At 50.9% G+C, this 24,150-nt stretch overlaps 3 protein-coding genes across 7 annotated transcripts in view; all 3 read left to right on the top strand.

The window, feature by feature from the left end:
- The window catches only part of STAT5B (signal transducer and activator of transcription 5B), a 68,172-nt gene extending 61,370 nt beyond the window's left edge, over nt 1–6,802 (top strand). For 2 of the 3 annotated variants that reach the window (XM_064582931.1, XM_064582932.1), the window contains 4 exons: nt 552–722; nt 5,184–5,235; nt 5,570–5,677; nt 6,197–6,802. In XM_064582931.1, the coding sequence (XP_064439001.1) occupies nt 552–722; nt 5,184–5,235; nt 5,570–5,677; nt 6,197–6,323 (458 nt within the window). In that variant the 3' untranslated portion in view covers nt 6,324–6,802. Of the gene's footprint in view, nt 1–551; nt 731–5,183; nt 5,236–5,569; nt 5,678–6,196 lie in introns of all 3 variants that reach the window. The other variant, XR_010408594.1, reaches the window with a different exon arrangement.
- A 9,185-nt stretch (nt 6,803–15,987) lies between these two features.
- Nucleotides 15,988–22,348, top strand: GHDC (GH3 domain containing). 3 transcript variants are annotated; one of them, XR_010408768.1, is made up of 10 exons: nt 15,988–16,094; nt 16,294–16,377; nt 16,565–16,848; nt 17,140–17,261; nt 17,410–17,914; nt 18,525–18,717; nt 18,832–18,903; nt 18,981–19,218; nt 19,492–19,577; nt 19,837–19,887. XR_010408768.1 is itself a non-coding variant. In XM_045888903.3 (10 exons), exons 3-10 carry the CDS (start codon nt 16,578–16,580, stop codon nt 22,258–22,260), a joined length of 1,431 nt encoding a protein of 476 aa, XP_045744859.1. In that variant the 5' UTR covers nt 15,988–16,094; nt 16,294–16,377; nt 16,565–16,577; the 3' UTR covers nt 22,261–22,348. The 3 variants fall into 3 exon arrangements, 2 of the variants coding, with proteins under 2 accessions (XP_045744859.1, XP_045744855.1); XM_045888903.3 differs by lacking the exon at nt 19,837–19,887 and adding an exon at nt 22,213–22,348 and having other exon boundaries at nt 18,981–19,114; XM_045888899.3 differs by having other exon boundaries at nt 18,981–19,114; nt 19,837–20,573.
- On the top strand, nt 22,256–23,991 carry HCRT (hypocretin neuropeptide precursor). Its single transcript, XM_045888904.2, has 2 exons — nt 22,256–22,388; nt 23,190–23,991. The coding sequence occupies exons 1-2, from the start codon at nt 22,368–22,370 to the stop codon at nt 23,562–23,564; spliced, it is 396 nt and encodes a 131-aa protein (XP_045744860.1). The 5' UTR covers nt 22,256–22,367; the 3' UTR covers nt 23,565–23,991.
- Nucleotides 23,992–24,150: the final 159 nt, after the last annotated feature.

Raw genomic sequence — 24,150 nt, 5'->3', positions numbered from 1 at the left:
AGGGGTAGGAACAGAGGGAGAGGGAGAGAGAACCCCAAGCAGACTCCCCGCTGAGCAGGGAGCCCAAGCCCTGAGATTGTGGACAGAATGCTGTATGACAGCCCCAGTGTGGCGCTCTATCCCCCGACCCTGAGATCACAACATGAGCCGACAATCAAAAGTCAGATGCTTAACCGTTAAGACTGAGCCACCCAGGTGACCTACAACCTGTGGTTACTTTTTTATTTTTTATTAAATTTTTTTTTTTAAGTTTTTATTTACCTTGACAGAGAGAGCACAAGCCGGGGGGGAGCAGTAGGCAGAGGGAGAGGGAGAAGCAGGCTCCTTGCAGAGCAGGGAGCCCGATGTGGGGCTCAATCCCAGGACCCGGGATCATGACCCGAGCTGAAGGCAGTTGTTTAACCAACTGAGCCACCCAGGTGCCCCAACCTGTGGTTATTTTTAAATGGAGATCTTTATTGGGAGAGCTTTGATTTGTAGTATATTTGGGTTTTAAGATCTCCTGTTTAGAAATCATGCTTAGAATATGATTATTCTGTTTATTGTTCTAGAGGAAAGAATGTTTTGGAACCTGATGCCTTTTACCACCAGAGATTTCTCCATCCGGTCCCTGGCCGACCGCTTGGGGGACCTGAATTACCTTATCTACGTGTTTCCTGATCGGCCAAAAGATGAAGTGTACTCCAAATATTACACACCAGTTCCGTGCGAGCCTGCCACTGGTAACAATGTTCGCATTCTGATTTGGTTTTGTTGTGATTTCAGTTTTCTTTTAGTTTTTTGTGTGTATGTGTGTCTTTCTGTCTTGCATGAAAACCTACACAATTAGTATTTAGTATTAGTGTTTGAGCATTATTCAGGGGAGTTGTAAATCCCGGACTGTATTCTTCAGTCACATCTGCTGCTAACCCCAAATATCAAAGTGAAGGGAATGAATTGCTTTTATTATTATTTTTTTCAAATTGTTTTTAAAACAAGCTTAGATCAAACAAAATTAGAAAGATAAAATTTGGGGCGCCTGGGTGGTTCAGTTGGTTAAGTGTCTGCCTTTGGCTCAGGTCATGATCTCAGGGTCGTGGGATTGAGCCCCATGTTGGGCTCCCTGCTCAGTGGGGAGTCTGTTTCCCCTCTCCCTCTACTGTTCCCCTGCTTGCTCTCTCTCTCAAATAAATAAATAAAATATTTAAAAAGAAGATAAAATTTGTTTTTCAAAACAGATGGTTTTATTTTCTGATCATAAAAGTATTCTGTATTAATTGTAAAATTTCCAGAAAAGTATGGAAAAGAAAACAGATATTACATAACATCTCTCATCTATATATTAACCACTGTAAAAAATTCAGTGACTATTGTTCCCATCTGTGTAGGTATGTATCCTTCATTCAGTCACCAGATGCTTGTTAGTACTTCCTGTGTGGAGGTTACAATCTAGTAGCAGAAGGAGGACAACAAACAAATATATTTATTTAGTGATGGATGCTATGAAGACAAGAAAGCATGGTAAAGAGAGAGAGATGGGACAGGGAGGAGGATAGGGGTGGCATTTCAATAGAGTGGTCAGACAAGGTCTCTCCGAGGAGTTGCTTTCAGCACAGAGCTGAATGAAGTAAGGAGGCTAACCACACAAAGATCTAGACAAAAAACCCTCTAGACCGAGAGAAGTGTAAAAACCCTGAGGTAGGAGTGAGGTTGGTGTGTTTGAAAGACTCCACGAGGGCCCAGGAGGCTAGAGCTGAATGGGCCAGAAAGAGGGTGTAGGAGGTGATGGCTGAGCAATAGGGAGGCCAGATGGTGTCAGGCTCGGAGTCCAGTAAATGTTTTGGGTCATAGCTTATATCATCTTTTGTGATCTGATTTTTTTTCCCCACTTAAAAATGTACCATAGGCAGAGTTGCAGGTCTGTAAATATAATCTTACAGCATCACTTTACCGATTGCATAGAATTCCATTGTATGGTGCTTTGATGTCAGTTATTTGAGAGACTTACAATTTAGGTTATTCACCATTTTCTGTTGTGAATTAATGTCAAGATAACCTGGGGCACCTTGTTGGCTCATTCATTAGAGCATACAACTCTTGATCTCAAGATCATGAGTTCAAGCCCCACATTGGGGGTAGCTTACTAAATACATACATACATACATACGTACGTACGTACATAAACAAACTAACTGAGATAACCTGGTGCATGCATCCTGTTCAACTATTTCCCTAGGATAAACTCCTAAAGTAGAATTTGTGTCAAAGGGTATATATACCTTTTAAGCTTCTTGACACACATTTACAGAATCGGTAATATGTTCTCACTCCCACAGATATCTGTTGGAGTACCTGCTCCTCCACCCCCCTGCCAATCATAGATTCTGCTCACTGATTTAATGCTTGCCGATCTGATTGGCATAAAAATGTCTTAGTTCTTATTTTCATTTCTTTGATTCTAGGTAAGGTCGCAACATCTTTTCATAATAATAATAGTAGAAACTAGAGTAATAATAGCAGCTAACATTTTCTGAGTGCTTACTGTGTGCTGGGCACTTTTCTAAGCACATTTCACATACTGTCTCATTTAATCCTCAAAACAGGTATGCAAGGTAGGTCCTGTGACTCTCCTCACTTTACATATGAGGATTTGAGGCAAAGAAAAGTGAAATAATTTCCCAAAGTCCACACAGCTAGGAAGTGACCAAACCAGGGTTTGAGCTCAAACAGTCTAAGCTCCAGAGTCTGAATTTCTTAACTTCCATATTACTGGCTGTTTATATTTTTTCTGTGAAGTGTGTTTATATTCCCTGTTCATTTTTCTTTTAGAGTTCTGTTTTTTCCTAATGATGTCTAAGTATTTTTACATAGTAAATAAACCTTTTATTATATATAGCAAACATTTTTCTCAGTATGTCATTGTTCTCCTAGCACTGAAGTTTTATTTTGCTAAAGTACAAAACTTGTATTTTCTATACAGCCCAATCCATCAACCTTTTTCCTTTATAGTGTATTATTTCGTATCATGCCTTCCCACCCTGCAATGATAGTTATATTTCCAAGTGGCAAAATAAACCAGAAGTTTTTAGATTTATGTGGTATTTTGTTTTTTTAAATATTTATTTATTTTATGTGAGGGAGTAGAGGAGAGGAGCAGAGGGAGAGGGAGAGAGAGACTCTTGAGCAGACTCCCCACTGAGTGTGGAGCCTGACTTGGGGCTCGATCCCACGACCCTATGACCATGACCTGAGCTGAAATCAAAAGTTGGACACTTAACTGACTGAGCCACCCAGGCGCCCCTAGATTTATGTGGTACTTTGGATTAAACCTGACATTGTTTCTTTTTGTTAGCACAGCTAATCTAGATTTTTAAATCCTATTTTTTATAGCATTTCTTTGGTTTTTATCTTTTCTGCCAATCCATAAAATTCTCTATAAACTATAAAGCACAAAAAGCATGAAGTATTATAAAAAGGTAGCTCCTGATATTTGAAGCCTTAGAAGAAGCTGGTTAGGATAACAAGCAACTTGTAAACCATGTAGCATTTCACTATCTTGGACTGTATCACTGACAAGCTCTTCATCCTCTTTTTTTTTTTTAAAGATTTTATTTATTTATTTGACAGAGAGAGACACAGCGAGAGAGGGAACACAAGTAGGGGGAGTAGGAGAGGGAGAAGCAGGCTTCCCGCAGAGCAGGGAGCCTGATGTGGGACTCGATCCCAGGACCCTGGGATCATGACCCGAGCCGAAGGCAGTCGCTTAACCAACTGAGCCACCCAGGCACCCAAGCTCTTCATCCTCTTGACCTTAGTGTCATCTTCATTGTCTAACATTGTTAGGGCTATACGTATTCCCATACTCATATAGCCAAGAAACAAGACTTCATTCAATGACTTCAGGCTCACTTAACTGGATTTCCACAGTCAGTCTTTTAAAAAGGTAACTACGGCTGACCAGACCACTCTCGGGTTTATCCCCTGACCTCCCACATCCCAGTGGGGACTCGTCGGAGGGTGGAAGAGAGACACACCAGCATTCTTCTTAACCAGCCACGGGGCATGGACAATACAGGATGAGTGATCATCAGATTACCCCCAAATGCAGAAACCGCAGGGAAACAAAAGAGCACACAGATATTTGAATGATACTCCCTTTCCTAAAAGAGGAGATACTCAAGAGTCAGAGTGACTCCAGGGACCATTAAGTCAAATTCATTCCTCTCTTTGATTTCTCAGTACAACCCCCTGAAAAGTGTTTGTACACCTTCCGCTTAAAGGTCTCCAGTGATGGGAAATCAGTTCTTCCCAAGACAGCCCGTTTCTTTTGTGGGCAGTTCTAATTATGACAACATTCTTCTTTCTATGATTGAAAATTTGTGGGGCGCCTGGGTGGCTCAGTCATTAAGCGTCTGCCTTTAGCTGAGGTCATGATCCCGGGGTCCTGGGATCGAGCCCCACATCGGGCTCCCTGCTCAGGCGGGAAGCCTGCTTCTCCCTCTCCAACTCCCTCTGCTTGTGTTCCTGCTCTCACTATCTCTCTCTCTCTGTCAAATAAATAAATAAAATCTTAAAAAAAAAAATTTGTCATCTTCTCTCCTCCTAATTTTTTTCCCTGGGACACAAAGCAAATCCTGCCACGCTGCTGCATCTCTAGCTTTAAACCTTTAAGATACTTTTTCTTTTTATACTTATTGTACAATTAATACTTGGTTTAGATTTGTACTGAAGTATATGTTTTCTATGGCTTGAAGAATTTATTAACACATCCAAGCCATCTCAGAAGATACTTTAACTTACAGTTTTAGTATTAAGACTTCTCCTAGACCAGGTTCTCCTAACAGATTAAAATATTATGTGCTTGTATCAGATCCTAAGATAAAATTAGGTGGTTGTGTCCTATCCTAAGAAAAGATGTAATTCTCTTTTTTTTTTTTAAAGATTTTATTTATTTATTTGACAGAGACACAGCTAGAGAGGGAACACAGCAGGGGGAGTGGGAGAGGGAGAAGCAGGCCTCCCGCCAAGCAGAGAGCCCGATGTGGGGCTCGATCCCAGGACTCTGGGATCATGACCCGAGCTGAAGGCAGACGCCCAATGACTGAGCCACCCAGGAGCCCCGAGAAAACATGTAATTCTTAAGGGAGATTGTATTTTTATTTCATTGAGAACTTTGGTTCTCATCACCGTTCCCCCCTCGGCAGCTAAAGCGGTGGATGGATACGTGAAGCCACAGATCAAACAAGTCGTCCCTGAGTAAGTACCCAGGGTCCAGCTCTGGTCTCCTGCTGCCTCCTTTCTCTTCCCTCGGTCCCCCTCACCCCTCACCGCTGCTCCTCCCACTCACAGACCCTGCGTGGCCCAGCCCGCCCTTCCGCCCTGAAGCCTGGCTCAGCCCTGGAGAGGGAACTGGGCTTAGTCTCAATGGGACCAGGACCCAGGGCCCCACTCCTGCAGCTGGAGTCCCAGGCCCAGTGGGCACTTTGTCCTTCCATACCCCAAAAAAGGTGTAAAAATGCCCCCCGCCCACCCCTCCCCAAGTCAGCTGCTGCCCGGAGGCCACTGAGACTCTGCTGTGTTTCTCCTGCAGGTTTGTGAGTGCGTCTGCAGACTCTGCCGGGACCAGCGCCACCTACATGGACCAGGCCCCCTCCCCAGCCGTGTGCCCCCAGGCTCATTATAACATGTACCCCCAGAAGTAGGTTGTGTTCTCATGGGGCTCCGTGGGGAGGAAGTGGGCACCTGGCCTCAGGCTGGGCCCCGGGAGGGCTGGTGGGCAAAGGGACCCAGAGCTCCTGTAGGTCTGAGACCACCCAAGCTGGGCTCCGGCATGTGCCCAGGTGGGAGATAGATTCAGCCAGAAGATATTGGTAGTTTAGAGTGGATTTGGGCAAATGTCATCTAGTCCCCTCTCCCAAAATGGAGATTTTTCTTGTTCTGTATAAAGATCAGATGGGCTTTAGATGTGTGGACAGCCAGGGTTAGCGGCAACTGGAGTGGGTATTCTAGTTTGAGGCACTCTGTCCTGATAGCAAAGGACTCTGCTCTCCACTGTTTAGATCATGAGTGTCTTTTCCCACGAAGCCTAGGCAGAGGGTATAGGCAGTCTTGGGCCATGCACCTGGTGGGGTTTGGGCCTTGGGCTGGTCTCTGCTCCTCATCATTGGGCCTCTGACAACCTTTCCCTTCCCTTCATCTTTTCTCTTTTCCCTCGAAGCCCTGACCCTGTCCTGGACAACGATGGGGACTTTGATCTGGACGACACCATGGATGTGGCACGGCGTGTGGAGGAGCTCTTGGGCCGGCCTATGGACAGTCAGTGGATCCCTCACGCGCAGTCGTGACCCCCGTCTCCATCTTCAGCCTCTTCATCCTTGCCAGAGGACTTACTCTTGTGGATGTTTTAATTCCATGAATCGCTTCTCTTTGGAAACAATAGTTATAATGTGAAGTGTTAATACTAGTTGTGACTTTAGTGTTTCTATGCATGGTGGCACCAGTGAAGGGAGTGTGTGTGTGAGTGTGTGTGTTTGAGTGCGTGTGCACACGCGAGTGTGTGAGTTTACACATGGGGCTGTTTCTCCCCCTTGCTGTGCAGAGTTTATTCGCAGCATTGGGGCCACAAACAGAGGCCGTGGTTGTTTTAACCTTGTGAAAAAAGGCTGTAGTTCCATGAACCCTGGAACTTGGCCATGTGTCTGTTCAAGTAAGAGAAGGACAAAGGGAGGAGAAAGCACCTCCGCTCCGTGAGATTTGTCACTGTGTCTGCCAAGCAGTTGATATATAACCGTGACTGTCTCTGCTTTCCTTTGAATTGTAGAAACTGCCTTTTGAAAAAGAAAGCCGTCCTCCCACCTTTCCCTCTCCCCCACCCCTGTTTTCCTGGGTAGGGATGGGTAAAGGGGGAATGTCTGGTCATTGTTGGGACAAGGGAAGTCATAGGTTGTCCGATGGGTAGTGGCTTTTTAAATAACACTTAACCCATCTAACCCATCTACATGTTCTCTCCCTCACCCCTCCTTCCTTCCACTCTGTGGAATTGCCACTCAGCTCTATGTGTGTAAACACGTGCAGACACGTTTGATGAACTAGAGAAAAGAGGGTCACATAACCGCAGCTTACTGTGTTGATGTCCTTTGTATCATGGCCAGAGTGGAAGGCCCAGCCATGACCCATGGGTGCTGAGGAAGTTGCCTTGCTCCCTGGGGCACCTGCCCTCTGGGCTGCCCATCCTTCTGCCCAAGTGCGGCTACCCCAAGGCTCATCGATGACGGCTGTTTGCACATGGTGGTGTTTTGTTTCTAAATTGAGACTTCTTGTTTTCCTCTTCCCACCCTCATCTGACATCACAATTCTTTCTTCCTGTGGCAGGTCCTGTGTTGTTCATACCCAAGTCACCTCGTTTCCCTTCACTGTTCACACGGGCTGTCTTGGGGAGGGGGTGGCAGGAGCGCAGTCTGAACCCAGGGCCAGCATGTTCCATGAGGTCATTGCCCACTTGGTATGGGCTGCCGGGTGTCGGGCATTGGTCATCTGGGGAAATGCAGTCAGTGGGTTTCCTGGGAAGTTTGGTAAGCTGCAAAAACAAAACAAAACAGCTTCAACATAACGTCCACAATTTCTTCCGTAGCTTTACATCAGATGGAAGGAATGGGCTATGGCAGTCAGGTGGGAAGAGGGGTAGCAGATAATAGTTTTTGGGGTAGGCCTACAAGCCACTCAGCCCTGGCCCCCCTCTCCAACAGTGACTGCACCCAAGAGAGAATGGCCCTAAAAACCTTATTTTTATACATGTGAGTAAATAAACATATTTTTTTTACAAAAATGACTTCCGAATTTATCAGTGCTTTGATGTTAAAGGAAAATATTCCTCTGTAGTAAATTATTTATTGGAAGATGACTTTTTAAAAGCTGCTGTTTGCCCTGGCTCGGTTTCATACACTGATTTATTTTTCTATGCCAGGCAGTAGAATCTCTCTGCCTCTGAGGAGCAGGCCGACCCCTCCATGATACCAGCATTGACATAGGATGCGGCTAAGCCCTTTAAGCCCTAAGCCCTCAAGATTTGATTAAAATTCCCCCCGTGAGGATCAGAGCAGTGGGGAAAGGGGAAAAGGAAGCCAGACTGCTCTCGGACCCTTACCTGCCCGTCCCTCGGGCTTCACCGACACTGGCCTGTGAGTGCAGTGCTGGGAGTTCAGCAGCCCTGACGGGCGGGGACTGCCACACCGTCAGCCCCGTAGCAGAGCTTGCCCTTTACAGTTAGCACTGGGGTTGCGGGTACTGAGAAGTGTGGCTGCCCTGAGTGTAGGGGTCCCATGCTTGTACAGTTGCTGAGCTGTCCTCAGTTTCCCTGAGGCTGTGCCTATAGATGGGAGAGATTTTTGATTGAAAGGTGTGCTCGCTATCTGCGTTGTATTTTCTCTTTTCTCCCTGTTCCTGCAAACCACAAAAGAGGCAGTGGCAAGTCTTGACCACCTGCCTCTCACTTGCTCCCAGACACACACACACACACACACACACACACACACATACACATACACACCATCAAAACTTTTCAATGTGTGGTATGTGCAGGGTTTTGTAGGGGGGTGGGGAGACTAAAAGTGAATATAACAAAGTGGAAGTATACTTTTTATAATTTTTCTTTTTAAAACTTTGTGAAATTATTTCAGATACATATTTTAGTGTTGAGGCAGATTAGTATATAGCCACCAAAAAAGTATTGTGTACAATTTGGGGCAGTCACAAAATTGTGTATTTTATGTTACAATAAAGGCTTCCTCTGAAGGGACAATACTGAGTCTGTTTTTTTTTTCCATCAGGTGGTGAGAGAAGGTAGTTTTGATAGGGAAATATTTGAAATCATCATTGTGACTGTGAAAAGCAGAACTAGTTGGGAATTGGCCTGAGAGAGAGTGTCTTCAGCTTTGACAGCAGAAGGGGCATTTCTGACCTTCCTGTTCATAAGATGTTTTAAAAATTAGAATGATAGGGGCGCCTGGGTGGCTCAGTTGGTTAAGCGACTGCCTTCGGCTCAGGTCATGATCTTGGAGTCCCAGGATCGAGTCCCGCATCGGGCTCCCTGCTCGGTGGGGAGTCTGCTTCTCCCTCTGACCCTCCCCCCTCTCATGTTCTCTCTCTCTCATTCTCTCTGTCAAATAAATAAATAAAATCTTAAAAAAAAAAAAATTAGAATGATAGTCTGTATCTCCTGCCTCCTGATTCCACACTCTTCCCATTAGAAAGCTGATCCCTGGAGCACCTGGGTGGCTCAGTCGGTTAAGCGTCTGCCTTCGACTTAGGCCATGATCCCAGGGTCCTGGCGTTGGGCTCCCTGCTCAGTGGGGAGCCTGCTTCTCCCTCTCCCTCTCCCCCTGCACGTGCTCTCTCTGTCTCAAATGAATAAATAAAATCTTTAAAAAGAAAGAAAGTTCATCCTTAAACTTGAGCATATTTCAAGTGCCCACCCCGTGCCGGGCGTGGTATGTGGGACAAGAAATCATTCTGCCCTCAAGAGGATTATGGCTGGGGAAAGAGCCACACAAGCAATCATGATAGGATATTGGCTCATGCTGCAATAAAGTTATCCTGAGGCCATTACTGAATACAAGAGAACATGGAGGAAGGGCACCAATTAGCTTGAGCTGACTCCTAAAGAACACACAGGAATTAAGGAGAGGCATTCTGCCAGAGAGACCAGCGCGGGCCGCAGCTGGGGATGAAGGAGGGCGGGATATGGCTGGATAGAGGGTGATTTGTGGTCCTCAGCCCAGGCGTGCATCAGAATCTTTAGGGGGACTGGTTAAAGCACAGATGGCTGGGCTGCACTCCACAGAGTTTCCCAGTCAGTAGGCCTGGGGTGGAGCCTGAGAATTTGCATTTCTAACAAGTTCCCAGGTGGTGTGAGGGCAAGGACCACGCTTTGAGAAATGTGGTGGGTGATGAAGCCTAGTGCACCAGGCTAAGGGTTTAAACTTCACACGAACATGATGGAAGTGAAGCAATCTTACCAGACTTTAAGCAAGGGAATGACCAGAGTTTCATTTTAGGAAATCCTACCGTGACAGTTGTAGGACGGATTGGAGGGAGGCAAAGGAGGAAGCCAGGGATGGGGGGGGTGGCCTGTTTCAACAGTCTGAGTCGGAGGAGATGAGGTTCTACAGATGAGGATACCACAGCAGTGGCCCTGAGGCCTAATATGCAGACATAGTAGCTAATGTTGGACAGGACTGGAGTCTAGAATAATTCCAGGTTTCTGGCTCGGGAAGTAATTGATAGAGATGCTCCTCAGTAAGATGACAAGGGGAAGATGTGGAAGAAGAGCAAATTGAGAGGAAGGTTCGGTGCAAATCAGGTAAGTTGGAATGTCCAAGGAGACGTGTGGTTGTGAAGCCTAAGAATGATCAGGGCTGGAGCGCCTGGGGGGTTAAGCGTCCAACTCTTGATTTTGGCTCACATCATGATCTCCGGGTCATGAGATCAAGCCCTGTGTTGGGCTCTGGGTGGAGCCTGCTTGAGATTCTCTCTGCCTCTGCCCCCCACCCCCCGCTCATGCTCTCTCTCTCACTCTCAAATAAATAATTTTTTTAAAAAGATTTTATTTATTTATTTGACAGAGAGAGATAGCAAGAGCCGGAACACAAGCAGGGGGAGTGGGAGAGGGAGCCAGATGCGGGGCTCGATCCCAGGACCCTGGGATCATGACCCGAGCCAAAGGCAGACGCTTAATGACTGAGCCACCCAGGCGCCCCAATAAATAAATATTTTTAAGTATCTTAGAAGAGATGATCAGGGCTAAGGGATGTGTACGGATGAGGGGAGGGGGGCATGACAGAGGCAGGCTGTAAAACAGAACTTTGAATCCTTCAAGGAACTGACTTCATTTGCAAAAGAAGTTCAAGCTTAAGGGTATTCTCAAAAAGGAGGGTGTCATGAAAGGCAAATGGCAGGAGAACAATAGCTTTATCGGAGATAGAGCCTGAATGGGCTCTATCTAGTGTGCTACAGAGAGATGGGGAAAGAGACAGCTGGGAGGAGCTCTCTTGGGGTCAGGACAAATCTCAAACACTGGCCATGAAACTGTCCCTTCAAAGAACCCTGAATTTGATTGGATCAGTTTGTGGAGCAATTTACTCCCCAAAGCATTGTTGAAAAATAGATAGCAATCAGCTAACACTGTGAGTAGCTTAACAGCTGGGTGTGGTCAGGGAAAGAGACAGATCTATGAAAATCACTGTCATGCTAGGGTCACTGTGGGCATACTCAAGTCTGTATCCCCTTACTGAGCAATATCAGGCTTCACACTATGTATGGGAGTGTGGGAAGTAGGTAGACTCCCTAAAATGATCTAGCCACTCACTAAACAAGTAAATAACAATAACAAGCCCTAGAAAATACACAAATATATGGAAGTTAAACAATATACTCCTAAATAACTAACTGAAAAAGAATTTAAGTTCAAGTAGTCACACTTCACAATAAGCAAGTCAAAACTTACTACAAAGCAACACTAATCAACATAGTGTGATATTGGCATAAGGATAGACATATGGATCAGTGGAATAGAATTCATAGTCCAGAAGGAAACCCATGTGTCTACGGTCAACTGATTTTTTTTTTAAGATTTATTTATTTATTTGACAGAGAGAGACACAGCGAGAGAGGGAACACAAGCAGGGGAGCGGGAGAGGGAGAAGCAGGCCTCCCGTGGAGCAGGGAGCCCGATGCGGGGCTCGATCCCAGGACTCTGGGATCACGACCTGAGCCGAAGGCAGACGCCCAACGACGGAGTCACCCAGGCGCCCCTGGACATCCCTTAATGCAGTCAAGTTGACACATACAATTAACCTTCACATGTTCCTCAGATTTGCAATGGTGCTGCACCTGAGTGAAAGACACCCGAGACTGATTCCTGGAGTAGTTCAAGTTCAGCGTCATATCAGAACTGGAACCCACATATTACTTTTATAACCTGAAAAAAATTATGGTTATTTTCATTTGGAAGGTAGACATGTAACATTTACTATTTTTGTAAACTATAGGAAGATGCAAAAAAGAAAAAAAAATCACCCAAATCTCATTCTCCAAAGAAAAGCAGATGACATTTTGCAGCAACTTACAGTTGGCCTTTTATTTATTTATTTTTTTAAGATTTTGTTTATTTATTTGACAGAGAGACACAGCGAGAGAGGGAACACAAGTAGGGGGAGCAGGAGAGGGAGAAGCAGGCTTCCCACGGAGCAGGAAGCCCGATAAGGGGCTCGATCCCAGGACCCTGGGATCATGACCTGAGCCAAAGGCAGACGCTTAAAAACTGAGCCACCCAGGCACCCCTATGGTCAACTGATTTTTACAAGGGTGCCAAGACCATGCAATGGGGAAAGAATAGTCTTCTCAACAAGTGGTGCTGAGACAACTGGATAGCCACATGCCAAAGAATAAAGTTGGAACCAGACATCACATACAAAAATTAACTCAAAATGGATCAAAGGCCTAAATATAAGAGCTAAAACTATAAAACTCTTAGAAGAAACCATAGAAAGCTTCATGACATTAAGGGGCACCTGGGTGGCTCAGTCAGTTAAGCGGCTGCCTTCAGCTTAGGTCATGATCCCAGGGTCCTGGGATCGAGCCCCACGTCGGGCTCCTTCCCCAACGGGGAGCCTGCTTCTTCTTCTCCCTCTGCCTGCCGCTCCCCCTGCTTGTGCTCTCCCTCTCTCTATCTCTATCAAATAAATAAATAAAATCTTTAAAAACAAAAAAAAGAAAGCTTCATGACATTGGATTTGGTAATGATTTCTTGGCCATGACACCATGAGCAACATAAGATAAATTGGACCTCATCAAAGTAAAAGCTTTTGTGCATCAAAGGACACTGATAGCAGAGTGAATAGGCACCAAGATTGGGAGAAAATATGTGTAAATCATATGTTTGATAAGGGATTAATATCCAGAATATATAAAGAACTACAACAACAACTTCTTTTTAAAAAGATTTTATTTATTGGGGTGCCTGGGTTGGCTCAGTCATTGGGCATCTGCCTTCGGCTCAGGTCATGATCCCAGGGTCCTGGGATCGAACCCCACATCGGGCTCCCTGCTCGGCGGGAAGCCTGCTTCTCCCTCTCCTATTCCCCCTGCTTGTGTTCCCTCTCTCACTGTCTCTCTGTCAAAAAATAAATAAAATCTTTAAAAAAAAAAAAAAAAGAGGGTCGCCTGGGTGACTCAGATGGTTAAAGGTCTGCCTTCAGCTCAGGTCACGATCCCAGGGTCCTGGGATCAAGCCCCACATCGGGCTCCCTGCTCCGCGGAAAGCCTGCTTCTCCCTCTCCCTCTGCTGCTCCCCCTGCTTCTGCTCTTACCCTCTCTCTTTCTCTCAAATAAATAAATAAAATCTTTTTTAAAAAAAGACAAATAGCCCAATAAGATCCCTGGCTAAGGGATCTGAGAAGACATTTCTTCATAGAATTATACAAATGGCCAATAGATACATGAAAACATGCTTGATCATTGGTCATCGGGGACCATGCAAATTAAAACAGACTCAAGGGGTGCCTGGCTGGCTCAGTTGGTAGAGCACATGATTCTTGATCTCAAGGTTGTGAATTCAAGCCCCATGTTGGGTGTGGAGCCTCCTTAAAAAAAAAAAAAAACAGACTCAAGTTACTTTACACCCCACTAGGATGGCTATAATCAAAAAGTCAGATAATAACAAGTGTTAGCAAGGAGAAATCAGAACCCTCATATACTGCTGGTGAGGATGTAAAATGGTGCAGCCACTATGGAAACCACTTCAGCAGTTCCTTAAACAGTTAAACAAAGAGCTACTATATGACCCAGCTGTTCCATTAATTGGAATGTGATAAATCCCTTGCATTCATTACAGTTTTATGCGAGAAGAATAAAAACATATGTCCACAGAAAAACTTGTACACAAATGTCCATAACAGCATTATACATAGTAGCTAGAGAACAGAAATGACCCAAATGCCCATCACCTGATGAATGGGTAAATAAATGTGATGTGGCATATCCATACAATGAAATAGTATTTGGCAATAAAAAGGAATGAACTACTCCTACACAGTACTACATGGAAGAACCTTGACAACATGCTAAGTGAAAGAAGCCAGGTACAAGAGACCACATGTTACATGATTCCACTTACATGAAACGTCCAGAATAGGCAAATCTATAGAGAGAGAAAGTAGATTTGTGGTTGCTTATGCTAGGGGTGGGGAGGTGGGAAGGGACTGGGGGGCGGTGATAGCTAAAGGATATGGGGTTACTTTCAAGGTGATGAAAATGTTATGAAATTGACTGTTGGCGTTACACAGATCTGTGAATATAGTAGAAACCATTGAATTGTCTGCTTTAAACGGGTGACTTTTATGGTATGTGAATTATACCTAATAAAGCTGTTCTTCTATAAAATCAAGTTCAAGACCTAAACAAGAAATTAAAAGGGGTGAGATCAAGGTGGGGCAGCCTGATAACGAGAGCAGAACTGTGCAAAGGAGCTCCACCGTGAAAGGGAGAGAGAGCCCCTGGAAGACGGATGAGGGGTTGACGGGAGGGGTTTTAGTGTTCAAGAGCCTGGGTCCAGAGCACAGGAGCCGGGAGGGCTTAACCACAGGCGGCAGATAGAACCTCATTCTAGAGCAGAGGTTCTCAAACTTCACAGTGGGAGGGTAGGTAGGAGCCTAACTGAGGTGGGCACCTTATTCCAAGTTGCAAAAAGACGTCATGTCATAAAGATGGGAGAAGTTTGTTTTTCCTTGGCATAAAGCCTGTTAGCTAACACGGATGGTGACCCCAATTACCAGGTAAAGTTGGGATGAGCTACGTGTGACAAATGGTGCTGTCAAGTCCCCTTCCCTGAGGACTAGTTACCATTTATCTTTTTATTTATTTATTTTTTAGATTTATTTATTTGAGAGGGAGAGAGCTCGAGATCACGGGGAGGAGAAATAGACTTCCTGCTGAGCAGGGAGGACCCCCCCCACCGCCAACGTGGGGCTGGATCCCAGGACCCTTGGATCATGACCTGAGCTGAAGGCAGCTGCTTAACCCACTGAGCCGCCCAGGCACCCCTAGTTATTGGACAGGTGTGTAATGGGTTCTGGCGGCTTGGCTAAGTAAGGGAGGGAGATTCTCTTCTGCCTTTGCAATCTCAGCCATTGCCTGTGATGTGCATCCCATTCTGGTTTGTGCTTATTCAATAACAAAAGTGCTTCCTTTCTCTACTACCTTTGTCAGGAAAAGCTCGTAGATCTTTGTGGAGAGGGTTTCTGGATTGGAAGAAAATTTTGTTTTTTATTTTTATTTATTTTTTTTAATGATTTTATTTATTTATTTGAGAGAGAGAATGAGATAGAGAGCATGAGAGGGAAGAGGGTCAGAGGGAGAAGCAGACTCCCTGCTGATCAGGGAGCCCGACGTGGGACTCGATCCCGGGACTCCAGGATCATGACCTGAGCCGAAGGCAGTCGCTTAACCAACTGAGCCACCCAGGCGCCCGAAAATTTTGTATTTTAAGATTTTTTTTTTTTTAATTTGACAGAGAGATAGAGAGCACAAGTAGGCAGAGTGGCAGGCAGAGGGAGAGGGAGAAGCAGGCTCTCTGCTGAGCAGGGAGCCGGACCTGGGGCTCGATCCCAGGACCTCAGGATCATGACCTAAGCCGAAGGCACCCGCTTAACCGACTGAGCCACCCAGGCGCCCCGAAAATTTTGTTTTTTAAACAATTCTCAAGCTTGAATCTGCTCTTCTGGGGTGCGCCCTTCTCCCAACGCAAGCTGCTTCGTGGCGCTCTTTTCCACACTCAGCTTTCTCTTCCTTCACCTGCAGGAGTTTGAAGACCACACTTCTCCTGCGGGGAGTTTCCTCCCAGCCACGGGCTTGGGCTGGCTCCTAGCACGTGGGCCCTTAGGCAAACTGCCCCTTTAAGAGCACCCCCACCCCAGCTCCTCCCTCAGGCCTGTGGCCGGATTTCCCCATCCGGGCCCCACCCTTTAAAGCCACGGCTCCATCTTTCTGGCTGGCCGTGTACACAAACCGGAGGACCCAGAGGGCCCTGAGTGTTGAGAGTGGGCACAAGTGGGCTGTGACAGGTGCATGTGGGCCGTGGAACCACCACCCGGGGCTCAGGAGGGACCCAGAGCTGGGACAGGGAGGATCCTGGGATGAAGCAGAGCCACTCACTCGGGAGTGGGTTGGACACGGCGTTCTTTGGGCAGCCTGTGTGTGCCAGGCACCGTGTCAGGCCCTTTCTGTAGCTTCTGCTGGGCTATTATTATTCCCATTTTATAGATAGGGCAACGGAGCCTGGAGCAGCTAGCTACTTACCCAGGGCCCTACAGCTAACCAAGTGGCAGAGCCAGGGTCCGAACTCAGGTCAGTGGGACTCCAAAGCCTTGATGTCCTCTCCCCTGCATCACCTGCCTGACGGGTCCTGGCTTCCTCCCAGACTTCCTTTTTCCTTGGTTTCTTGTGTGGCAGAGTGGGGTTAAGGGAGGTGGGGAGAAATGGGTTATCCTCTCCTTCCCCCAGTTCCAGCACTTGGGTCCCTTCCTCCTCCCAGGGGCTGCTTGGAGATGCTGCTTCCCCTTCTCCTCCTCCTCCTCCTGCTGATGCTGCTGCCGGCCCTGGCCATCCTCTGGCAGCGGCAGCCCCGGGATGCCCGGCTGTCCTGGCGTGCTGGCCTCCAGCACCGTGTGGCAGGGGGGGCCCTAAGCTGGGCAGCTGCGTGGCAGCAGTGGAGACTAGAGCAGAGCACCCAGCGCGCAGGCCGGAGCCAGCAGCAGGCCCTGAGGTGGTGTCTGCAAGGAGCCCAAAGGCCCCACGTTCCCCTCCGGAGGACCACAGGTGTGTTTCCCGAGGGTCTGGGGAGGCGGCCCAAGCAGAAAAGCCACAGGAAGTCAGATTCCAGAACCTGAGGACTTCCCTTCTCCCCTTCTACTGCCAGCCCAGAGGGGCCCGACCCAAAGACCCTACCCAGGCTCAAGGTTGTTCAAGATGCATGTTCCATTCCTCGGCCCCAGTAGCCTTGCCCCAGGCGGATGCTGGGTTCCCTCCTCAAGGGTCTTACCAATCTTGCCTGAAACTCTTGGGCAACTTTGGCTTCAGGACAAGTTTATGATGTCTTTGGGGCTACAGATACAAGCACCTTCCGGAACCATCTCCCTCTGACCAAGGCCAGCCAGGCCCAGGAGAAAGAAAGTGGGGGGCAGCTCCTGCCCCCTATGTCAACCCAGTACTACGGGGAGGCCTCCCTGCAGGTAAACTGAGAAGGCTGGTATCTAGCTCCACCAGAGACCCTTACTTGCAGCCCAACCCTCCCACTGGGGTGGGCAAAGAACCCCCAACCTGGGGCCTCAGAGACTGGCTCAGGCCCAGGGCCGACACCCGCTCTTGTCTCCCCCCCAGGCCACCTTGCTGGGTCTGGCAGCCCTAAGCAAGGCCTACCCAGAAGTGCTGGCTCCGGGAGGCATGGCCTGTGTGACCCCTACATCCCCCTGGCCTCGCCCTCTCCCCTGGCCTTGGCACGCCCTGGGCCAGGGTGTTAGGGACCCTGGAGCCAAGCACCCTGGGGCCCTGCTGCTAGAGGCACTGAGGTCCCCAGAGCTGCGGGCACTGGAAGCTGGGACGGCCACTGAACTCCTGGACGTCTTTTCGGGCCTGGAGGCCGATGGCGAAGAGCTGGCTGAAGCAATCGCTGCCGGGAACCCAGGGCCACCTCTCCCCAGGCGGGCGGCGGAGCTGCGGGAAGCCCTAGAGCTGGGGCCCCGAGGACTGGCCCTCCGACTCTGGCCAAAGCTACAGGTGGTGGTGACTCTGGACGCAGGAGGCCAGGCTGAGGCTGTGGCTGCCCTGGGGGCCTTGTGGTGCCAAGGGCTAACCTTCTTCTCACCCGCTTACGCCGCCTCTGGAGGTCAGCAGGACTCAGGGCCAGTGAGCTGGGGGCAGGGGTCAGAGGCCGCACAGCTAAGCTGCCAAGTAGTGAGCCCTACACAGTCACCTCATTTAATCCCCCCAACACCAGCAGCTCCATTTTTTTTTTTAAAGATTTTATTTATTTATTTGAGAGAGAGAGAATGAGAGAGAGCATGAGAGGGAGGAGGGTCAGAGGGAGAAGCAGACTCCCTGCCGAGCAGGGAGCCCGATGTGGGACTCGATCCCGGGACTCCAGGATCATGACCTGAGCCGAAGGCAGTCGCTTAACCAACTGAGCCACCCAGGCGCCCCCCAGCAGCTCCATTTTACATGTGCAGAAACTGAGGCTCATGGAGGTTACAAGGCTTCCACAGATTCGCCCAGCACCAGCATTTACCCCGGAGTCTGCCGCCCCCAGAACCACTGCCTCTTCCCAATCAGGGCCTTAGAGGCAGCGCACTGAGCCTGCAGGAGCCGGGGAGGAGGGGTGGAAGGGCAGCGGTGGGGTCAGCTGCTCAGAGAATCGGGGCCTGGGGTCCAGGGTGAGGGGCTGTTCCCTAGCAGAAAGCAAAGGCGCCACCAGCGGAAGGGCTGCTTGCTCCCCGCAGGGGTCGTGGGCCTGAACCTATGGCCGCAGCAGCCCCATGGGCTCTACCTTCTGCCGCCTGGAGCTCCTTTTATCGAGCTGCTCCCAGTCAAGGAAGGAGCCCAGGAAGAGGCTGCCTCGACCGTCCTGCTGGCCGAGGCCCAGAAAGGCAAGGAGTACGAGCTGGTGCTGACCAACCGCACTGGCCTCACCAGGTGATCACCTGCCGACCCCCAGGTCCCCTCAGGCCCTCTGTGACCCTACTGAGGCCCAGGGACATGAGCTAATGGGCCCTTGGGCCAAGCTCACCACCACCACTGCCCTGTCAGGTGCTGCCTGGGTGACGTGATACAGGTGGTCGGTGCCTACAATCAGTGTCCGGTCGTCAGGTTCGTCTGCAGGTAGGCGACTCCCCGGGGGAGCTGAGCGGCTGTCCTTGTGCCCTAGGCCCCTCTGCCTCCCCCTTCCTCCTCCCCAGGCTGGGCCAGGCCCTGAACGTGCGGGGAGAAGACATTCAAGAGCACGTGTTTTCTGCGGCCCTGGGCCGGGCCGTAGGGCAGTGGCCAGGGGCCAAACTGTTAGACCATAGCTGTGTGGAGAGCAGCATTCTGGGTGAGCTTCTCCATCAGCTCCTGCCCCTCCCCCCCGTTCTTGAGTTGGCTGCACCACCCGCCCCCATACCATACCCATCCTGAAGGAAGAACTCTAGGAAAGAGGTAAGACCGAGCCTCTTCTGCTGCTCCTCACGGAAGTCCTTCCCCATGTCTAACTCCCATCCCTCCTGCTGCAGTCTCTCCCCCTTTCCTTTCCTGACCTGCTTCATAGCTACGATTAGGCTTTGGGTTCCTCCCCATTTACCCCCCTCTCTGCCAAGAAATTCCTTTTCTCCCATGAACCTCGGAGTGGGGTAGGACAGGCGGGGGCACAGACATTGGTATTGGAAGCCGCCCTGTTCACAGAAGTCTGTGTGCCTGGGGGTTTGTCTATAGATTCCTCCGAGGGCTCTGCTCCCCACTATGAGGTGTTTGTGGCGCTGAGGGGGCTGAGGAACCTGTCAGAGGAAAATCGAGACAAGGTAAACGAGACAGGGACAGGATGTGACTCCATGTCCCCTTCACTATGCATGCCCCCAGGTGCCCGGGGCACAGCACAGGAATGGGGAGGAGGGGGGGGGGCGGGGAGGAGAACCTCCGTGGGGGCTCGGGGAGGGGAGAGATGAGGCCCACAGACACATGCGTATGCATGAAACGCCTATCGTGCACATGCTGACATCATCAGGCGCCCCACATCCACAGAGCCACACCCCAGCCTCACCCAGGCCGTTCTCTTCCCAGCTTGACCACTGCCTTCAGGAAGTCTCTCCCCGCTACAAGTCCTCGCGGTTCTGGGGCAGCGTGGGCCCAGCCAGGGTTCACCTGGTGGGGCATGGGGCCTTCAGAGAACTCCGGGCCGCCCTTGCAGCCTGCCCCTCGGCCCCCTTTCCTCCCGAGATGCCCCGGGTCCTCAGGCACAGGCATTTGGCCCAGTGTCTGCAGAGGAGGGTGTTGTCCTGAGCTGAGGCCTGCCCACTGGCCCATCCCCCTTCATAGGCCACCTCGCTCTTTGCTCTGCGGCCTCTCTGGATGAGAACCCTTGGCCAAGGTCTTTGACTCTGTTACCTGACAGTGGCTCATCAGAGCTGCCAGGCCTTAGGGAGGTCCGACCTAGTCAGCCCATGCTGAGCAGCTGACGTCAGCTGACGTCTCCGGACGCCTGCAGGGGCCTGCCTGGAGCCCCGTGGCCCAGATGCTCCCGTGTCTCCAGCCCAGTGCACTGCGCAGGCTGCAAGTGTTGGCAGTTAATGCTCCTGGAAGCCACCCTCTGTCTACAAGAAACAGGAGTTGGAGAAAAAAACCCCAGCGTCATTGTCCCTCAGTGCAACAATTCTGAAGTGTATTCTGCTCCAGTTGCCCACAATGATAACCCTCTCAATAACACAGTTCTTACTGGTTTTCCTTCCTTCCATCCTTCCCATCCCCACTCCCTTATCTGCTTTCTAGGATCATCTCCCAAATAAACCTCTTGCACCAGATTCTTGACTCAGGGCCTGCTTATGGAGAAACTGTAATAGTCCCATTTGCTCTGTTTCTGCGCCGCCTGGCTCCCCCCTCCACCTTCGGCTCTGGATACCAGGGCTCTCCTCCCACTCCCCACTCCAGGTCGGGGTAGGCCCCGAGTGTGTGTGCACCTCTTTCCACTCCAAGCTGATCCAAAATGTGGCAGGACTGCTCTCTAACTTCCCTTGCCCTGGCTTAGCACAGGTCCCTGTCTGGCCCAACACCCACAAATCACTTCCCTGGGTAGGGGCTGTACTGCAAATCATGAAGTATCCCAACAGGGAGCAATCCCAGAGACCATGTGGCTTAACTGTCCATCTTACCCATGGGGAAACTGAAGCTTCATGAGGCTGTGAGGCTCACCCAAGGCCCCACAGCTCCTCCTAAGTAACATGGCCTAGTTCCCGATCAGTTGCTAAGTTTCCAATTCTGTCTCTGAATTACTTCTGGATTCCATGCCCCCCCATCCAGGCCACCCAGCCCCCCATCAGCCCCACGACTCCTTCCTGCTAAAACCTCCTATGGCTCCCCAGTGCCCACAGGATTGAGACCAATCAGCTGAGCTTGTAAGACCCTTGGACCCACCCTGGTCCTCACTTACCTGTCCAGCCACCTCTCCCTTGTGAGGGAAACCACAACTATGACAACCACACCCTACTATTCTGCATGAGCTAAGCACTGTCACCTCCAAGTCTTTGCTCACTTGTGCCTCCTGCGGAATGCCTTCTCCCCAAACTTACCTGATGGAAATCCACTTTGCATGCCAGGTCTTTTTGGGGTCCTTTCTCCCACTGAGCTATCATTATGCCGGGTTGCCTCCCCACCTGGACTTTGGAGCTCCAGGAAAACTGGGCCAGGTCCAATGCACATTGGCCCTCCAGGGCCCAGTGCAGAGCCTGGCAAGGAGCAGATGCTCAACAGACATGCCCCGTATCCAAGAGAGACTTTGGTTCCGAGCTGGCACAGTCCTGCCCCAGGGTGGCTCGCTCTTGGCGACTCCATCCCCCACTCCAGGCAGACTGACCAGGAAGAAAACTGGGCAGGTCAGAGGACAGCACCAGGTTTGGCTGCTTTCTTCCCCCCGCCCAGGTTCAATTTCCAAGATTTTCCACCTTGGAGGTTGGTGGAAGGAGCAGAGGGAAGGAGTGGGGGGGAGGTGGGCGGTAAGAAGGGAGAGGCGGCTAAGAAGCCTTTTCCATGAAGGAAGAGGGCCCAGGAGCCTGACAGACCCCAGGGACAGCAACAAGGAGCAGAAGGGGGAGGCCTGCTGCCTGCCTGCCCTCCCCCCAGCACGCACACCATGTGGGGTGTGGGGCTTACAGCTGCCTTCTCTCCTGCCCTAATTAGCAGCTGCCCACCCCCCCGCCATTGTCCCAGGCCAGCGCCCCAGTCAAGGCCTCTTTTGTGCTCCCAGATTCCTGGGTGCAAGGTGGCCTCATTAGTGCCGGGAGACCGGCCCATCTCCAGGGAGCAGGCGGATGGACAAGGGGGGCACCAGGGGCACAGTGATCAAACTCCCGCTTCTGAGAGCCTTGGCGGCCATTCTTTGGGTCCAACCTGGAGACGGCCCCCCTGCAGGAGGCTAATCTTAGACTTGCCTTTGTTTGGCCCCAGAGTGGACGCAAGTACCCGTCTGTCCCCCACCACCTCAGAGCACTATAAACCCGGGGCCCTTGATTGGGGGTCACAGTCAACGGCCTCAGAGTTCCTGGCTATTCGGACCGCTGCAGACACCTTTCCTGGCTACCCCACTCTGAGCTTCAGACACCATGAACCCTCCCTCTACAAAGGTAAAGACCCGGGAAGAGAGGGGTGATTCATCATACCAGATGGGCAATGAGAATGCTTGCTCCGGGGGCTTGGGGGGGCTGGAAAGAAGGCTGAGGTGTCTCTGCTCTTGGTCTTTTCCCATGTGGGCTCTGAGGCAGGGGACTGGGTGGAGCCTAGGGGCAGAGCCGGCCTGGGCTAGCCCGGGACTGAGCGCCTTCTCCTGAGACCTCGGGGCTGTGCTTGCACCTGTCTCGCGTCCCCCTCCTGAAACCTGCCCTGTAGGAATTATTTAATACCCGTTCAGAAGGGACGAAGGTGTGCCCCCTGAGAGGGTAGGAAACAGGTCCGAAGCGACAGAGTGCAGTTTCCCGGCAAGGGAGCAGGCCGACAAGACAACTTGGAACCTGCCAGTCCTTGATTTGCACGTGTTTGTCCGGGGAGGGACTATACAGGGCCTCTGTTTCCCTGAGTGAACAAACTTCTGGTGCAGACTCCCACACCCTGTTTTCAGGTGGAGTGGTAAGCGCTTTAATGGGGGTACGAGGGACTCAGGGTACCCAGAAAAGAGGGATTCACCTTGCCCAGGGGGAACTCAAAGGGCTTCCTGGAGGAGACGCTGGGCTGGGGCTTGAGCAGGTAAAGGAACCAGAGAGGAGCCCTGCTACGGAGGCAGCATTGCGCAGCGGCCCGGAAACTGGCGGACCGCGAGGTAGGCGCGCAGGCGGGGAGGGGGCGCGGAGCCAGCTGGGCGGGGCCTGGGCGTAGGGGCCGGAGGCGGGCGCGGCGGGAAGACCCCAGCGCCTGGCCTCCTGTCTCCCTAGGTCCCCTGGGCCGCCGTGACGCTGCTGCTGCTGCTGGTGCTGCCGCCCGCGCTGCTGTCGCCCGGGGCGGCCGCGCAGCCCCTGCCGGACTGCTGCCGCCAGAAGACGTGCTCCTGCCGCCTCTACGAGCTGCTGCACGGCGCAGGCAACCACGCGGCCGGCATCCTCACCCTGGGCAAGCGGCGGCCCGGGCCCCCCGGCCTCCAGGGCCGGCTGCAGCGCCTCCTGCAGGCCAGCGGCAACCATGCGGCCGGCATCCTGACTATGGGCCGCCGCGCAGGCGCGGAGCCAGCGCCGCGCCCCTGCCCCGGGCGCCGATGTCCCGCGGCCGCTGCCGCCCCGTCTGCAGCGCCTGGAGGGCGGTCCGGAGTCTGAGCCCTTGATCTTGCCCAGTTCTGGCCCTGCCCTCTCCTCCTTGTCCGCCCGGTGTCAGCCCTCAGAAAAAGGGCAATAAAGACGAGTCTCTTAATGTGGCCGGTCTCTGTTCTGTGTGGTCGCATCCCGTCCTGCAGGGGGCGTGAGAGTCCTTCGAACTATAAAGAGCCCGAGTGCCTAGAAGCCGGGCGCTTGGGCACCTCGGCTCTGGCGTCTTCGAACTCGCAACACAGAGCAAGGAATCGTGAGAAGAGGCCCCGCGGCAAGGAGAGAACATGTGCATGCTTGGAGGGGAGGATGGGGGACAGACAAGTCTCTCGATGCTCTACTAATCATTCTGTATCTCGGCCTTTACAGACAGACAGGGAAGGGAAGGAGAGCAAGGAAGTTTGCACAGAGGAGCGCAGTCTGGCTGGGACGGGATAGGAGCCGAGCTTGCCCAAAAGGGCGAGAATATAAGGTTCCACATGAATCTTCCAGAATGGCTGCTGCATGGGGGTTGACGGTGTGGGGAGCGGTGGGGCGTCGGAGGGGGAGGCTGTCAGTTTCCTGCAGCCTGGATTTTGAAGGCCCTCGCAAATCATCA

This window comes from Mirounga angustirostris, unplaced genomic scaffold (genome assembly GCF_029215605.1).
Source record: "Mirounga angustirostris isolate CCGP_5_RB_7025 unplaced genomic scaffold, mMirAng1.0.hap1 SCAF_17, whole genome shotgun sequence".
NCBI lineage: Eukaryota > Metazoa > Chordata > Mammalia > Carnivora > Phocidae > Mirounga > Mirounga angustirostris.
Note: the sequence above shows the minus strand (reverse complement) of the source record. Positions and strands in the feature narration are given on the sequence as shown.

Coding starts and splice junctions, on each gene's coding strand:
- GHDC (XM_045888899.3), top strand. CDS start 16,578: ATGCTGCTTCCCCTTCTCCTCCTCCTCCTCCTGCTGATGCTGCTGCCG. Junction 18,718..18,831: donor AACCGCACTGGCCTCACCAG/GTGATCACCTGC, acceptor CTGCCCTGTCAG/GTGCTGCCTGGGTGACGTGA. Junction 18,904..18,980: donor GTCGTCAGGTTCGTCTGCAG/GTAGGCGACTCC, acceptor CCTCCTCCCCAG/GCTGGGCCAGGCCCTGAACG.
- HCRT (XM_045888904.2), top strand. CDS start 22,368: ATGAACCCTCCCTCTACAAAG. Junction 22,389..23,189: donor TGAACCCTCCCTCTACAAAG/GTAAAGACCCGG, acceptor CTGTCTCCCTAG/GTCCCCTGGGCCGCCGTGAC.